This window comes from Branchiostoma lanceolatum, chromosome 2 (assembly GCF_035083965.1).
Source record: "Branchiostoma lanceolatum isolate klBraLanc5 chromosome 2, klBraLanc5.hap2, whole genome shotgun sequence".
Classification (NCBI taxonomy): Eukaryota; Metazoa; Chordata; class Leptocardii; order Amphioxiformes; family Branchiostomatidae; genus Branchiostoma; species Branchiostoma lanceolatum.
In genome coordinates, this window is record NC_089723.1 from 10,263,184 (window position 1) to 10,280,101 (window position 16,918).

Consider the following 16,918-nt stretch of genomic DNA (forward strand, 5'->3'; position numbering starts at 1 on the left):
TCACATAACTTCCAAATGCCACAAGTATGAAATTGCCATAATTTACCAGTATGGAATTCTAGTAGTTTCTCATTAATTATGCACCTTAGGCCGACATTTGCATATTTTCTATCCGTCAACATTCCTCTCTTCCTCAGTTACAAATGTCACATATTCGAATAGTCATATTATGGAACACAGTGGGTTTTTAGATTGCCTCATTAATTATGCAAATTAGAATCTGAATTTCATAATTATTCTCTAATAATACGAAGCATCACGTAAGCTATCTACATACAAAAAATCATGACCATCCATCAAGCCCATATTGAGTTACAGTATTTCCTCATCAATTATTCAAATGAGGTCTTCATTTGCATAATTGATATCTAATAATATTTCTCTCTTCCCCAGTTACACGTGTCACATGTTTGAGAGTCGTATCCTGGAATTTAGCAGATGTACAAACTTTCCTCATTAATTATGCAAATTAGATACTTATTTGCATAATAAGTATTTAATCATGTACATCATCACTCAAGCTATCTAGTTACCAAAAATTATGACCATTCATCATGCCCTTCTTGAGTTATTCCCTGAAGCAAAACCTGCTCCTGCAGTTCCAAAAAAGCCGACAGGGGGCCCAAACCTATAGCACTTACTTTCTGTCCAAATACCTACCTACCACTCAAAAATCAGTTCCATAGCATGTCCAGAACACGAGATATCAAAACAGGAAGTTCCGCTGCAGTACCGTGACAAGCCGCTAGGGTACCTAAAATCTAATCACTTCTAGGTCTCATCAAGACCTACCCACCTACCAAATATCAAGACAATCCATCCAAGCCTTCTTTAGTTATGCTGGTCAATTACACACACACACACACACACACACACACACACACACACACACACACACACACACACGAACGCTACCCTCTGCATAACCTTCTCAGCGAAGGTAATAATCTTTTTGAATGTGAACGGGGGTCTTCATGTACGTGACAGTACGTCATAACTAAAAGTCATGTTTCCATAAGCTCATATGTCAGTTGATGGAACACTGTTAGTGACGAAGGAATGGGATCGATCATTACATAAAATAACAGTCGGTCTACATTATTTTGCGTAAGAAAAAACGTTTGAAGTTGCATTGAGCAGTGAAAATAAGGAAAACCAGAAACGCAAGGTTACAGATACTTTATTTCCATCCATACATGTACACTGATGTGAGCTCGTGACGAAAACTGCGTGCAACAAGTCGTGATATGTCGTCAGCTGCTCAGCCAAAAAGATTGTCACAGCAAACTTCTACTTCCGTCACGGAAAACGGGAACAAAGAATCTCAATTGTGCGACAACTGTGGGATTTTTCTAAAACAAAACTTTCCTCTAATTCTACGTTTCAATGTGCCAAAGAAATACTTGTGCGACATATAGGTTACCCCGCTCATCTCTTGTTGGCCAGATGGATACCCAGTAAAACATCACAATGTAGAATAAGTTGTTAAACAGTTAAAGGTACTTTGTATTTAGGCAGGAATTCAGCTTGAGTCAATTTACTTTTAAGGCAACCATTCTTGTCAAGTGCTCTTCCATTCTTCACTGAAGCATGCATGCTTTAAAAACCAACGTATATTTTACGGGCGTATTGGTAGACCTTGAATATATTGAAGTACATCAAGTTATTCTCTAAGCGGAGGTTTCGGTCGGGGGACTAGTAGTGGCGGCGGTTTTAGTTCTACTTCCCAGAGGAAAAATCGCGGCCACAACTAGCCCTCAGACCGAAACCTCTGCTTGGAGAATACATTAAGTGACTGTCTTGTGCATCTGGATTATGAAGAGCAATTTCTTGAATAAAGAGTATCTTCGTCACAAAATATATAGTTCTTACTTTCCGACACAATACAATAGATATTGCACAAGACGACATATTTTACACGTTTGTAGTCCATAGATTTTTGGAATCACACTCCTGATCTCACATCTGTGTATACGGACCTCTTCACACTCAAATCTATTCGAATTAATTCGCTTAGAGGGCCAAATGTGGTTTTCTTAGGCCCTTTTCGCACTCCTCAAAATCTATGCGATTCAATCAGTGCGCTGATGTCATCTACAATATTCATATGTACACTCTGAGGCCAAAATGATAGTCTCTACCAGACTAACCGCGCCGGCTATAGGGAGAACATTTGACGGGGGACTTTGGCCATGGAGGGTTTCATTCGCAGGACTCTTTCTCCGTAGCCGACTCCATTCATACAATTTGGCCAATTTCTACTATTTTCCCAGCGACCCGCGGAGGCTGGTAGAGCCTACCAAAACAACATATCAGAAGGTCGCCAACGGTCAGGTCCTCGAAAAAACATTCCTCTATCAAAACCGTCTAATCAGTGACCTAGAAAACCACATTTGGCCCTTTCAGCGGATTAATTGGTAAAGATTTCACCGAATGTGAACTGAGCCTATGTGCTGACTCGAGGCTATGCAGGTCAGATGACGTTGGGTTGCTCGTTGGCGGGAACGAACTTCCACACTTTGTTGGGGCCGATCTCCGCCACATAGACCGCGGAGTCGTCTGGAGCAGAGGCTACGTCATGGGGCTGGCTGAAGCCCTGGAAGGGGGAAAATATCACGCAGAAAAGTTCTATTATCAAAGGTGCAAGAAGAAATTTTTTCAAAAGTTGGTGAAACTTAAGGTTACATTTTAGACATGACATTCTAGTATCAAAGGCCAACATTTTGAGATTTATAACCTCTCTGTTGCCTTTCCCCGTAACCAATAGAGAAAACGGCTATGGTTCACCGGCATTAGACATTATTGTGTTTCATCCATTGGTCTGAACATCTACGTATGCTTGTTCTTCAAACAGATTTTCCGGTGGCTGAAAAAAACTTAACTAACGTCCGAAAGCAGTATACATGGCAATGTCCAGGTGGCTCATGGACACTGTCTTGTTTGGCATTTTTTGCTACCGGTAAAGATCTGTTTGGAGGTCAATGCTCGTGCCCTACCCTTGCGGTTGGTCGCCACGTGTCCAGGATCTCCCCGTCGTTGAACCTGACCGTGAAGCCCTCCACAGGCAGGGTGGCGCCAACCAACGTCGGTCCGTTCACAAGGTGCAGAACGCCCCCTGTGAAAACACCAAGTTTTAGGGTTACCTGCTTTTGATGGCGTTCTAGCACCTCGGAGATAGCCATTCGTTCTGTACACTGATTTGCGGTTACGGGCGGTACTCGGAGATAGCCACCCGCTACTCTGTCCACTGCTTTGTGGCCACTGTTGGAACTTCTTGTCTAATACCATCTATTTGATTATATATATCACTACATTACTAACTTTCCATGTTAGTCTTAGCATGATGTAGCGTGCCGGTTTAAGTTTCTCTTCTTGCAAATGGTAGAGCAAGACCCCATACAACTTTCGTTCACGAGACGCAATTCATCTACAGAGAGTAAGATAGACAGCTTATCAAATGGAGCACCCTGGAGTGTCTAGTTTGTGTTCGGGCGGAAGCTACGGCCCTTGTGTTGTCTGTATTTGACGGGTACTCTTACCTTGGTCAGGGTTGTAGTCCACAGCAAACACTCGGCCTCCAAACTCTCTCTCACGGAACATTCTGGTGAACTTGCCCTCTCTGATGTCGAAACACTGCACCCGCCCGTTCTCTCTGTCTGCCACGCACACCTCCCCACGGTCCGGTACCATGGCCAGGGAGTGGGGGATACGGAAGGTCCCGGGGGGAGGGCCGGACAGGCCGTACCCCGGGGGGCTGGGGCGGCCCCACTGCAGCAGGAGGGCCCCGTCCTTGGAGAACTTCATGACGCGACTGTTGCAGTAGCTACGGACAACAAGTGGCTTTCAGTAAGGTATCTGTACTTTCATCGTTCAAAGAACCATCGCAGTAATGGCTTTCTGCCTGCAGTTTTTCAATTATAAACAATCTTTATTTGACTTTTAGAACGCAATGCGCCAGGAAATCAAAGTTTCCTTCATTCCTTCTTTCACAGAGGAAACCTTTTCGAAGTCAAGTCAAAGTTTATTGCATAAAAATTATGAACAATCTTCATTTGACTTTTAAAAAAAGAATGTGTCAGGAAATCAAAGTTTCCTTCATTTGGTCAGAGAGGAAATCTTTTCGAAGTCAAAGTTCATTGCATAACAATCGTAACAGGTACAATGTAAGGCAAAGCGTTATATACGTTTACAAGCTACTGACATTAAACTCTCAAAGTACAATCTACACATAGGTTCTAAGCTATATTGATAAGAGAAACAATGAAGTGTAAGATGCGTCTACTATACAGCTACATTAATGTTGATACTTTTAAGTCGTTTTTTAACTCCTAAACAAGTCCTTACCCGTCTGCAACAAAGAAGTCTCCGGTTCTGTCGTCCACTGCCACATCGGTGGGCTTACAGAAGTGTTTGTCGTCACTTCCGGGCTGGAAGGCCTCTCCAAGGGTCAGGAGGGGCACCGAGTCGCCGCTGGCGGGGAACTTGAAGACTTGGTGCATGGCGACGTCCGTCAGCCAGTAGTTCCCGTCCCCGTCCATGGCCAGGCCGTGGGGCAGGAAGAATCTAATGACAAGAATTTGTCGGTACTTTAGAATGTGGTTAATCTGTCTGAAAAGTAATCATATGCATGCGTTTAGTAAGGCACTCAGGTACACTCAAAGTCTAAAATAAGACATAAATTATTCCATTGTCGATATTGTCTTGTCATAATGTTTGACCATCTTTGGTGGGGAGCATTTTTTTCAAAATCAGTGGAAACCAATGCGTGCACTAATGTGATCCATAAGATGTTACAAAGTGACGACCTATTCTTTGTCATCAGTTTCTGGCTACGCCGTTTTCTTGGCACGGGGCAAATAGGAAATGTAACTATTTTCATTTCAAAGGTCTGTTGGAGATTCTTGAACCCCACATCCGGTTCAAATCCTGGGAAGGGCATCTCGGTTGGGGCTGCAACCGTCTATCGGAAGGGACGTAAAATGGGGGTCCCGTGTTCGAGGAAATGCCTCGAGCACGTTAAAGGGTAAGGGTTAGCAGCCCTTCCCTGTAAAAAAAATACAGATACTGATAAAGAAACAGCAGGGAAACTTGCAGCCCTCCATATGTGCCACTAGGCACTACAAGGTGAACAACAACAACACCCGAGCGGCAGAAGACTCACATGCCCTTCCCCCAGCTGCGCACCAGGTCCCCCGTGCTGGGGTCCAGCTCCACTACCGTGTCCGTCTGGATCGGCCCCAGGTCCTGCTGCTGGTACACGTTCTCGTCATCGAACGAGCTGAAAAACGTTCACAAAGGGCCATAAAAGGTAACGTTAGGTAAAGGTAAATGTAGTCACATAGTCATTTTGAAACGAGGAAAAACGTTCACAAAGGGCCATAAAGGGTAGGTAAAGGTAAATGTAATCACATAGTCTTTTTGAAACGAGCTGAAAAACGTTCATAAAGGGCCATAAAGGGTAGGTAAAGGTAGATGTAGTCACATGACATGGTCCTTTTGAAACAAGATGAAAAACGTTCACAGCGGGCCATAAAAGGTACGTAAAGGTAAATGTAGTCACACAGTGTTTTTGATGCCATAGGGGCAGTGGGTTATTATCCACTGTGTCAAGGGCAGGGTATTGGAAGACGGAGCCCATCCCTGTCCTTCCACCGCCTATTACCTCCCAAACCTAATTATCCCCAACCGAAGTCAGGTATCCATTGCCTTTCCCTTGGGCACAACATTGATGGCATGTCAGAGGATTTGAATGCAGGACCTCTGGATTATGGACCAAAAACTACACGACGCCAAACAGAAAGGACCATACATTCAGAAGTGGTGTTTCAATATTGAGCAAGCGTAAACATCTTGAGCAGGCTCAACATTTCTAAGCGATTGAGAGTCAAGTCCGCACAGTGGTAAAGTGAGGCAAATATACAGATGTAACCGGCTCCTTACTAGGCGCCCAGTACGGAACCCGTGGAGGAAATGGCGCCGATACTCGGCCCCCAGTACGGAAGGAAGTTCCGTACAAGAATTCCAGTACGGAACGGCTTTATTCCAGTACCGAAGCTTCGTCAGCACTGGGCGTCCAGTACTGAATTTGTTTCGGTACTCGGGTTCCAGAGCTGAACTCCTCTCGGCACTCGGGTTCCAGTACGGATTTGCGTTCCGGCTAGGTCAACGGTCATTCGGTACTGGTTACCCAGTGCGGAGGTCATTCAGCACTGGATAACCGAGTGCCGATTTACGGATGTAACGGGTTCCGTACTGGATTTACCAGTAAATAATGACTCTTCAGTACTGGAAGCCGAGACCTCAAATTATTTCGGAACTGGGCGTCCTGTACTCACGTTCTATTAGTACTGGCAAGGATGATCCATTGTTTGGACCGACTGGACAGTTTTGGATTTTCTGTATCAGTATATATAATAGTTGTCTGTACATTTAAATGATACTAATAATAACTTTATTGCAAGTTCATGCCCGAAGGCTAATTGCAGACAAGTTATCTAGTCCACTGTGAAAGTTGTAAGTTAACTAAGCCTGACTAAGCCCTGAAAATAGCGTTATACGCTCGTTAGAGTCTCAGCACTCTATGAAGTCTATGAAAGGAAAACTCCTCCCGGCTGTTTTCTTTTTCAAGTTACGGTGTTATACTATTACATTTTTTTTCTTATTCCCGGCCAGCAATAAGAAAAAAAAATGTGATAGTATAAAACCGTAAGTTGAAAAAGAAAACAGCCGGGAGGAGTCTGCATCGGAGGCTACGGTTTCCAGTCCTGACAGTAGGGTTCCCAGTACTGAAGCTGCCCAGTACAGGAAGTCCAGTACTGAGAAAGTCTCAGTACTGGAGCTCCTGTTCTGACGACCACTTCCGTACTGGTTGTCCAGTACTGACAAAGGAGGCAGTTACATTTGTATATTTGCTAAAGTGAGCCATGTTGCCTTATCTCCGTGAAAACGGAGGTACTGCTTTCGGTCTGTGTGTTTGCTTGTCCTTCCATGTGTCCGTAGAGTGACAGGATGTGAGGTGAAAGATATTGTAACCGGAGACTGACAGGATGGGGAGGTTGGCTGGGCCCAATTGTTAGCGAGAATTCGAACTAGCGAGAAATTCACAATAATAAATTAAACAAGAAGTTCTAGATATTTGACGAAGGTACGAGGTCTTCAATTCAATGCTACTTTATAAAATTAATTATGTGTCGTACCCACATGAATATCTTTACGTTTCGCAAAAATATACAATATGCCGATCAATTGCAACACCGTAACGGCTTCGTGAAGATAAGTGCATTAAGACCCTGTGGCCTAATGGATAAGGCGTCCGCCTCCGGAGCGGGAGATTGTGGGTTCGAGTCCCATCAGGGTCGTTTCACGCTTTCATTTTTGCGGTCTCACCTGGAGTCCCAGACCCTGTCCCCCCTGTGGAACACGTGGACGTGTCCAGCCGGACACACGGCCACTCCGGACACCTGTCCCAGCTCCAGGTTCTGGACAGGCCAGTCCTCCACTACCTGAAGGGAACTGTCTTCTGTTCCGCTGCAGAAAGGCAAACAGACATTATTTGATTTTGTTAGAATTGCAACAATGTAATACACGTGGGACACAGGCAGCTATTGCTGGTGTTGTGACCCACACACATAATACATATAGAAATCTTTATTGACATATAGGAAAGTCGTGTAAAGTGCCTTTTCCCCAAGGGCACAAGATTAGTGACGTCAGTGGGATTCGAACCCGGGACCGTTGGACTCTGGCCGAAAACCCTGCTGTTGCGCCACGCGACCCCAAATGCAGCCCCAAATACAACCGACATATTATGAAGAGCTTGTGTTTCTCGCGGAAAATGTATTTTAGAAAAGTAGCTTTTGCTTTGGGGAGTCTGCACTAAGACAACTCTAACCTTTAAATGACCTTCTTAAAAATGTTGCAAATGTGCTATCTTTTCTTAGCCTAAGAGTCTAGGAATCACAGATATCACAAATGAGCAAAGACATTGATAATCTCCAAGCAGATCTACACGGTGCACCGAAAATCGCATATGCTAGCCGGCCAGATAAGCTCCAGTCCGCACCGTAGGATCTGCCACATAACGCAACCGAATAAGCTAGGTTATTGGATGACATCCGCGCGCGCATCAATTTTCGTCTGTTTCAAACAACAACAAAAAGTTTTGGACCATACATCGTACAAAACAGCTGCAAAAGAGCAAATATACTCCCTGAAGAGCATAAAATATTTTGGGAAACGAGTAGTAATATAATATAATATCGTAGTATCCAAAGTCAAAGAAGAAAATGCGGAAAAAGAAGAATGGATTATTCGGTAGACCATACTCTATGTGTTTATTAGTTTGTTCAACCTTCCTGACCACTTACTTAGATTCCATGATAAAGGCAATTTTTTGGGGGCCAAACCTTTTTTTATTCGCACGCTCGTATCAGTTTTGGGATTCCCAGAGGATGTCATCCATATAATCAAATCAACATGGCCTAACAACAACGGTTTGAAATAATTTAGAATCCTTGAAAGTTTTTTGACGACCTTGTCAGCCACCGGTATCCTGTCCCCTCAAGACTTTGAGACTCATTCGATCGAAGTATCAAATTTTGATAGAGACTCCGTGATTCCGACGGTATCACAGCGACCCCTAACTGTTTTTGTCAATACTGCATTGCCGCTATCAATTACTGTAGTTTTGACAGGAATCGACAGACGTCGCTAGTAGACCGTCTGTGACCCGGTGTCACGCACGGTGAGGAATACCTGAGCCTCCCCGGGCAGTTGAGCCTTCCTTTAACCTTATATGGACAGAAAATATATACACTAGATTTGATGCGTTTTTCTACAAACATGACTAGCGAGACGCATAATTCAATCCTTTATACAGTGTGTATATGAACATCGCAGACACAAAAAGTAGCCTGAATTAGGGTCCTTTACAGGCCTCCCGGACGGCACCGGCGTTTATTTTTTGGGGGAGCGCCGATTCACGATTTTCAAGTTCAACTTATCGGGGCCAGGTTCTTTGGCTAGGGAACTGTATCTGCTTGGGGACCGTATCTGCTTGTGGGACCGGCGGTTACGGCCTGCAAAGGTGGCTAAGCCTGAATGGCGTTGATATAACAAAACAACGATTGAAGACTCGTTGAAGTGGAACATTGTTACAAAGACAAAGCTGCGTAACAATATCATTTCCACTGTTCTAAATCAACAATCTTTTTAACTTGTACAGACCTGAGTCATGCGTCTCGCTAGTCATGTTTGTAGAAAAACGCATCAAATCTAGTGTATATATTTGCTGTCCATATAAGGTAAGGAAGGCTCGACAGCCCGGGGAGGCTCAGACCATGACAACGGGTCACAGACGGTCTACTAGCGACCTTTGTCGATTCTTGTGAAAACTGCAGTCATTGATGGCGGTAATGCAGTATTTACAAAAACAGATAGGGGTAGCTGTGATACCATCGGCGTATTTTAAAATGGGCAGTCACACTACATGTTACTACGCTGTGTTTTTTGTATGTATGTATGTATGTATGTATGAATTGAAATGTTTATTTGAAAGAATTCAACAGGGTCTTTGCAGCCTCTAAAAGGAGTGTCAAAACGATTTTTTCCTGAAATACTTTTATCTTGGATGATCGAATGAGTTTTTGTTGTCGATGAAAGTGCCACTTGTTTGACATGACTGATGCAAATACAGGACAGCTTTTTTTTCAGCAAGATTTCAACGAAGCTTTGTTTTTTGCTCTCAATACATAAGGCAAACCAGTGTTGATAAATCTTCAAGTCAACAGCTTCTGTCTTTCGTCATTTGTTAAACCTTCCTGATTATTTCATAATGATGGCAACGTTTTTTGGGCCAAACTTTTTTTATTCTCACGCTCGCATCAGTTTTGGGGTTCCCAGAGGATGTCATCCAAAATAGTCAAATCAACATGGCCTAATACCAGATTAAAAGGAACAAAAAATGATCATGCCTTCGCCAAGTACCAGAGTTATCAACCTAGGATTGATCAGTTCAAACGGTCGTATTTTCCTAGAATAGTACAGTAGAATTCGTTGCCACCAAGTACAGTACTTCTTCACGATGAGCTGGATGTGCAGAAGTTTACTCTCCAAGCAAGCAGAGGAGTGATTCCGGCTGGTTTTTGACGTGTTTTTAGGCGTTTTTGTGGAGCTTTCTACTTGGTCATGTTTTTTGTGTGTCTTTTCTAGAGATAAAAACAAACAAACAAACACAACAAAGTAGACAGCCCGACAAAAACGCCTAAAAAAACACGTCAAAAACCAGTTGGAATCACTCCTCTGCTTGCTTGGAGAGTACAGAACTTAGGTTTACACTGTAGTACAGTATAACAATTTTCCAAGCAGAGGTTTCGGTCTAGTAGTTGTCGCCGCCTTCTTTCGTCTGCCTCTCTCCACAGACGAAAGACATACTTGGAAACGAAAGAAATCTCAATCACTACTAAGGCCCTGTTCACACCTGTGCGTATATTGAAGTCCGTATGAGTTGCGTATTGACATTTTTTTGGTTTAGGTAAGGTTTACGGGGAAAAGTTATTTTCTACTTTGACCGACCACTGTGCAGCCTGGAAACTGAACCGATTACTTTCTTCGGCCGCAAACTTAACGTAAACCAAAGAAATATTAATGTGCAACTCATCTCATACAGACTTGAATATACGCACAAGTGTGAACGGACCGTGACGTTAGGCATCGACCGAAACCTCAGTTTGGGGAATATGATTATAACTAGCTGCTACCGCGCCGCGTGTCTGCGAAACTGGTGTTACGCCAAAGTGCGGTTATCGTGACCTGCAATACAGATACAGGTACAAAAGACGTGTGTGGGAGGGGTGAAACAAGGGGCATGTCCAATGTGTTGATACCTTACTACAGACTAATACGTGAAAACAAAACTAATCAAACAAAGACGCCTCGCCCTTAGTAGATCAAAAATAATCTCCAAGCAGATCTACACGGTGCACCGAAAATCGTATATGCTAGCCAGAGAAGCCCCCGTCAGTCAGATAAGCTCCAGTCCGCACCGTGTAGATCTGCTTGGAGATTAAGACATTGAAGCAAATAATCTTATGATGAAGAAAGCTAGATACTACCTACCGTTCATCTACTGACTGGGCGTCCTGTTTGTTTTTATCTCCTTGGACGGTTTCCTCCTCTTCACCCTCTTCTTCTCCATCTATGGGAGGCAAGAAAAGAGCATTGAAACTGGAGCAGAGGTTCAGTGCACACTATAAGTCATACGTGACCGGACGGAACAAAGAAAGTGACGGAGTGAAAAGGGGACAAAGGAGGACTTTCTCAATGCAGACTGAGAACTGGGGAAGAAATTAAAGAACAGGCGACTTGAAGCGGATGAAAGGACCTGATATTAACTGGGAGAAACTGCCAAAAATTATCTGGGGACAAGAAGTGAAAGAAAGGAAAACAAAAACAAATTGACGTAGGGAAGAACCTTTTTTTTATTTTGGGCAGCGAGGAGTGGGGGGGGATTAGGGAACATATTTGGACATTAGGAGAAGCTATAGGGGAGTTTTGATAATGTACCATCGGTGAATCGCATGGCCAGGACGACAGTGTTGATGTCTCCCGGGCCCACCTCTACATCCTCCTCCTCCATCATGCTGGTCTGTCCCGGGCCGGCCTCCCGCTCCTTCTCCCAGTTAAACACCGTCCCCAACACCGGGCCTGCGCACACCGTGTCAGGCCGGCTCGGCTCGCAAATCCTGGTCAACACAGTACACGTTAGAGGTAGCCTTAAACCTTTATGTGAAATTTCACGGTTGGTCTAATGTGTCGGCCTCCCATGATATAGTAGTTTGGAATACGATGCCTACATTATAGACAGCTTTAAACCATATTCTAAAGCCAGACCTTTACAGGATGACCGAACAGATCGTCCGTCATCCGCTGAGCCGTAGGTCTACAAATTGGAACCGTCTCTCATGATTTTCTTCTCGCGCGTAGACCATTCACGCCAGCTTAGTTCTACTCTATGCTGCGTTGGTTATAACAGTTTGGAATTAGCCTCTACCAGGCTCAAGACGTGCCTGGAAAGAGTAGAAATCGGCCAAATAGAGGAGTTGGCCAGCTGATAGATACAGTTTGCCACGTCTACCAGGCTCCAGACGTGGCTGGAAAGAGTAGAAATCGGCCAAATAGAGGAGTTGGCCAGCCGATAGATACAGTCTGGAGCCACGTCTGGTAGAGGCTAGTTTGGAATATGACGTTCACATTGACGTTGCATGGACATATCCTTACCACGTGGTCTGTGAGGAGGCTGGCTGTTCGCAACCATAGCCGATGATTCGGTCGATCCTGTCTCCTTCTGTACCCGAGGCTGTAAAACATCGGACCAGGGGTTAAAGGTTACGGCAAAGGTTGTATGACTGTCTAGGGAACTATTAATTACACCTCAGGTTGTTTGTCGCAGTAGACGTTCGGTAACGTTGGTTAACATAAATTCACGGGGTATTTAAATTCGCCATTTTTAGAAAGGGTTTATTTCAGGGATATGTGCTAGTTGAAATATTATGGTGTCAGCACGACTAGAGAGAAAATCTAACATATATAGCATTAGTGCAAAGGTTATACATGATACTGACAGAATAACGGAAAAAAGGATGGTTTATTGTTCTGCCAGATTGATTTCAATCAACCATTATGGGAAAAATGGCGATTTTATGTTAACCAACGTTACCCTGTATTCCTCCTGCGAGAGAACTTTGCTGCAGAAAGCGTCAAAGCCAGAGTTTGATTACCAGAAAATAAAGATATATTCCTGCCCACATTTCCAATGGGAGGAGATCTTACAAATCCACTATGAGTCTTGGTCACTGTTTCTATTGCGTCATTGAACGTGAAGAGGGATGATACAGTAATGAATTTCTGCTGTTCTATCCGTATTAAAGTTTAGGCCCACAAAGGTACAAAACATGATTTACGCTGTGACAGTCAAATAGCGAACGGTCCAATGGCACAGTTAATACCTACATGAGAATTATCCTCGTTGTCAATAATAATCAAGCTTAACCAACAATTAAACAGGACTAATCAGATAACGATCATTCCAAATTTTCGATCCCTAGTGCAACAACCTGGTTCGCTCAATCGTTCATTCTGTGTGTCGTTATGCATTTTCTTACCTATCAAATTCTCCACCCTCCATGACTTCAGGGTAGTACAAACAAACGGTCCCTGTGGGAACATGGGAATAACATGTAAATTGAAACATCTACGTGTTGAATAATGTATATCTACTGGGGGTAATCTAATGATCTGTGTCAAGAGAGCTAATGTAACAGCCGAAAATTCATGTCGCCAGCAAAAGGGACAAACCACTAACAATCTGGAGAGGGTGTCGTGTTGACATGACATTCCGCGAGGTTGATAAAAAGGCCTAGTTAGAGACAATTTTCTTAGAAATTAGCAACTCATTTGATCTTATTTAGAATATACGACACGACCTTCGTCTTTCAGAGGGGACGTAATATGGAGGTCCCGTGTTTGAGAAGATGCCTTGAGCAAGCCCTCCCTGTACCTTGCCACTAAAAGACCTGAATCAGCAAGGAAATTTGCTGACCTGTGTGCCATTAGGCACTTTAAGGTCTGAACTATCTATATCCTTATCCTTTTCCAGAGTAAAGAAAGCATAGAAATGTTTAGCCCCACCCCCTGCTACTTTTAGCGAGCCATCCCGTAATTGCCAGGAAATGTGGATCTTGTAGAAGCCATGTTCCAGCATGTTTCATGTATGAAGCGGCCGTGCGGGGGCGAGTGTAGGATGTACTCCCCCTCACAGCGCTGACGCAACCAGAAATGATATTTTGATAACACCCCAATTCCATTTGAGACAAAGTCAATTCAATCACGTATTCATGTTCAGGAACATGTCATAAGGCTTTTGGTATGGTATTAATTTTCATCCGAAGTTTATTTCGGGTCGCTACAATGAGCTGTGTAAGGTTGCTGTAATTACTCTCCAAGCAGAGGTTGAATGGGCAGATCGTCACCGTTTTATCATATGCCGTCATTTTTTGTCGCTAGCCCATTCTAATTTGAATGGGCTAGCGACAAAAAATGACGGCATATGATAAAACGGTGACGATCTGCCCATTCAACCTCTGCTTGGAGAGTAGCTGTAATATCTCTTTTTCAACATTTGTATGTATGTTCATTCGCCCTTAATAGCGCCTGCATTCACCCTAGCACACAGGACGTGCGCTGGTTTCTTAAATCGGATTCTTATAGAATACAACTAGGAGTAATAGGGAGCTTGTCCAAAAAAGTTCAGTGACCTTAGAGCTATATTAATCTTGACGACACGGGGCATCCATAGGGTCGCTTACATAACACAAGGAGCTGTCCTTTGGTTGTGCTAGTGGTATACATGGGTACTTTATGTATAAAAGACGACGGCAGAATAGCCAGTTGGTTCAGGGCGACTACGAACGTAGGTGTTTCAGCAGAAGAGGCATCTCCAGGGGAGTTTATTCAATCGAAGACACGACTGCATCTCCATTAACAGGGTTCTGACATCGCAGTAGGGTGATGGATAGTATGAGTGGTCACGAAGCAAAACGAACCCCGGCTTTTCGCCGCGAGCGCGGATAGAGATAGATTTCCTCGCGGATGCTTGAAAGACACGCCGTCAAAAACGATCAGAATCAAGAGACATACGGGAAATCTGACTAAAACCCTGCTCGGGTGATACAGATCAGAAAGATGGAAATATTTCGTCAGTCTTTGTACAATTTACTGCGAAACGTGACAAGCCTTTGGCATTGATTAAGTGATATCAGAACGCAGTATTCAAACAGGTGGCCATGGTTTGTTCGCGGTATCATCGCTTTTTAATCATTTTACCAAAACACAACGCGCAGTTGCTCACGTCACAATCTTTGAATATGCAAACACATGCCGCAGTGTTTGCTGATTTGACTATCATGGAGGTAAAACAACATTTCCCTCACTGCGTAAACAAAGTCGGCATCAAACGCCCGTGCGCCTTTTTCACTCTTACCTGCGGAGGACGCTGCCGCTCCAATTCTTCAAACGTTGCGTCGAATTTTTCCAGTAAATCTCGAGGCCACCAGGGGTTGTCCCACGTCGGGTAAGACAAACATATGTTAGCGAAGGCGGCGAGACATATTCCCGTCAACACGGCCCGCACACCGGGCGCCATGGTTGGGACTACACAGCGCAGGTGCGGGCGAGTGCGTCGCCGCTTACGTACACTCCGGACGGTACGTCAACGTGTGGGACGCGAGGAACGTAATAACCTGTAGCTCGTCATCCCTTCCAACTCAATCTTACTGCCGCGTTCCACTTGGATGGCGACCTCGCTGCGACCTAAGATTTGACAGTTCCTTCAATATATTTTATAGATAAAAAACGAATCTTTTTACGCTTTGTGTGTTTTGCTGTCTTTTCAGTCATTATTTTACATTTTGCATAATATTCTAATTATGAAGTCAAGGGTTATACAAATCCAATTTAGGCGACAGGGAGGTTGTTGATGAAAGCATTTATTTTTCCACTCCTTTCCATGCCGCAGTTTTGCGATTGGGTTGAAATGTTCCCCAAACAACAGGGAAAAAATGAAATCATACTTTTTACAGGAATTTTCAGATTTCTTGTGACAATCGAATCCCCATCGGAGCCTCATGCTATTCCTGATAATATGGTAGCGCTAAGTGAACTCAATCTAAGCAGAGATCGCCACAAATTACCCCTGGCTGGTCTTTTAATCATTTCAAACTGACCGAAGTGCCATGTTGGGAATATCAGCACGCAAACACAAATTATGGATGTGGCAAGGCGGCCGTTGGAAGTATGGTGATGTTTTTATATGATTTAAACCTTAATATTTGTTTTAGCGTGTTAATCTCGAGCGTTTGAACGTGTTTCTTTCCCTTGGGGAGAATTGACAGGTTGCGCTGCATGCGGTTTATCGGCAAAGTGCCGAGCCTTTTTATCACGTTGAAACCCAGATCTGTTCCCAGAAACCTTCATGACCCCCGACCTTTCCGAATGGTAGAAAAGAAAGGCCAGTGCTGCATAAGCTAGGAATTCATGCATACACAAATACATTTAAGGAACATTTGCTGTGAAGTTATATGCATTTACATGTTCGGTAGATAATAGCTGAAATTGAAATAGGTGGCATACGAAAGGATATCGGATGTGACATGTATTTCAAGCTTAAAGGCTGAGAGTCATCCTAGTTTAAGGTCTCATTCCTGTATTACTCCGAGTGGGTATCGTAAAAGAGTCCGTTGCCCAAAAAATGAACGGCTGCATGAACGTGTGTTTATATCGGTGGGAAATCCCCTTTTAGCCAGCCCAACTGATCTCAAGCGTCAAACTGACGAAAGCTTGTTTGTATCTGAAGAAATTAGCCGGTAATAAATAAAGTTCGGCAGCCACGCACGAGGTCGGACGTCCACAGCCTTGTCAGCCTTGCATTTCTGGTGATGCGGTCGAGCGCTAACAGCTAGAAAATGCCTTTTTTTTTGGTGTAGCTAAGTACAGTTTGTAATTGCTATTAACAGAGATTTGATGTAGTGAAGTTGTCGGCAATTTTTTTGCATGATCTAGGGTAAATATTCTCAACATAGAAAAATGACATTGGTGCATTTCCTATAGCTTCATTACGAACGCGCCCATATAAAACACGTATTATAGCATGTAAGCCTAAAAAAACTCATGAATGAGACCTTATTAGTTCCAAGGCTCCCCGGCAAACAAGGGTAGTTGAACAAGGATGACTATTTCAAGCTTGCTTTTGGTACAAAACCGTATTCCACTCTTCATGCATCTTCATGCATGTTGATTCTAGTAATAGGAGGAATAGTGATTGGCTAGTCTAGTTCTTTTTGCCTGTCTGCTACTGCAACATTAA

At 43.7% G+C, this 16,918-nt stretch overlaps 1 protein-coding gene and 1 non-coding gene across 2 annotated transcripts; one reads left to right on the forward strand and one right to left on the reverse strand.

Annotated features, from left to right (window-relative positions):
- Positions 1–2,247: 2,247 nt before the first annotated feature.
- LOC136427419 (peptidyl-glycine alpha-amidating monooxygenase A-like) lies at positions 2,248–15,242 on the reverse strand. The gene is made up of 11 exons (XM_066416258.1): positions 15,038–15,242; positions 13,161–13,212; positions 12,277–12,355; positions 11,563–11,741; positions 11,116–11,194; positions 7,387–7,527; positions 5,162–5,278; positions 4,345–4,563; positions 3,540–3,823; positions 2,997–3,115; positions 2,248–2,596 (listed from the first exon to the last, which is right to left on the reverse strand). The coding sequence occupies exons 1-11, from the start codon at positions 15,197–15,199 to the stop codon at positions 2,474–2,476; spliced, it is 1,554 nt and encodes a 517-aa protein (XP_066272355.1). The 5' UTR covers positions 15,200–15,242; the 3' UTR covers positions 2,248–2,473.
- Trnar-ccg (transfer RNA arginine (anticodon CCG)) lies at positions 7,286–7,358 on the forward strand. Its single transcript has one exon. It is a non-coding gene; the product is annotated as a tRNA-Arg (tRNA).
- Positions 15,243–16,918: the final 1,676 nt, after the last annotated feature.

Bases quoted from the DNA above. Each gene is read 5' to 3' on its own strand.
- LOC136427419 (XM_066416258.1), bottom strand. From the start codon at position 15,199: ATGGCGCCCGGTGTGCGGGCCGTGTTGACGGGAATATGTCTCGCCGCC. The intron at 12,356-13,160 runs GTAAGAAAATGC...GATGTTTTACAG, and splicing joins GAGGGTGGAGAATTTGATAG to CCTCGGGTACAGAAGGAGAC. The intron at 3,824-4,344 runs GTAAGGACTTGT...TGTTGTCCGTAG, and splicing joins GACTTCTTTGTTGCAGACGG to CTACTGCAACAGTCGCGTCA.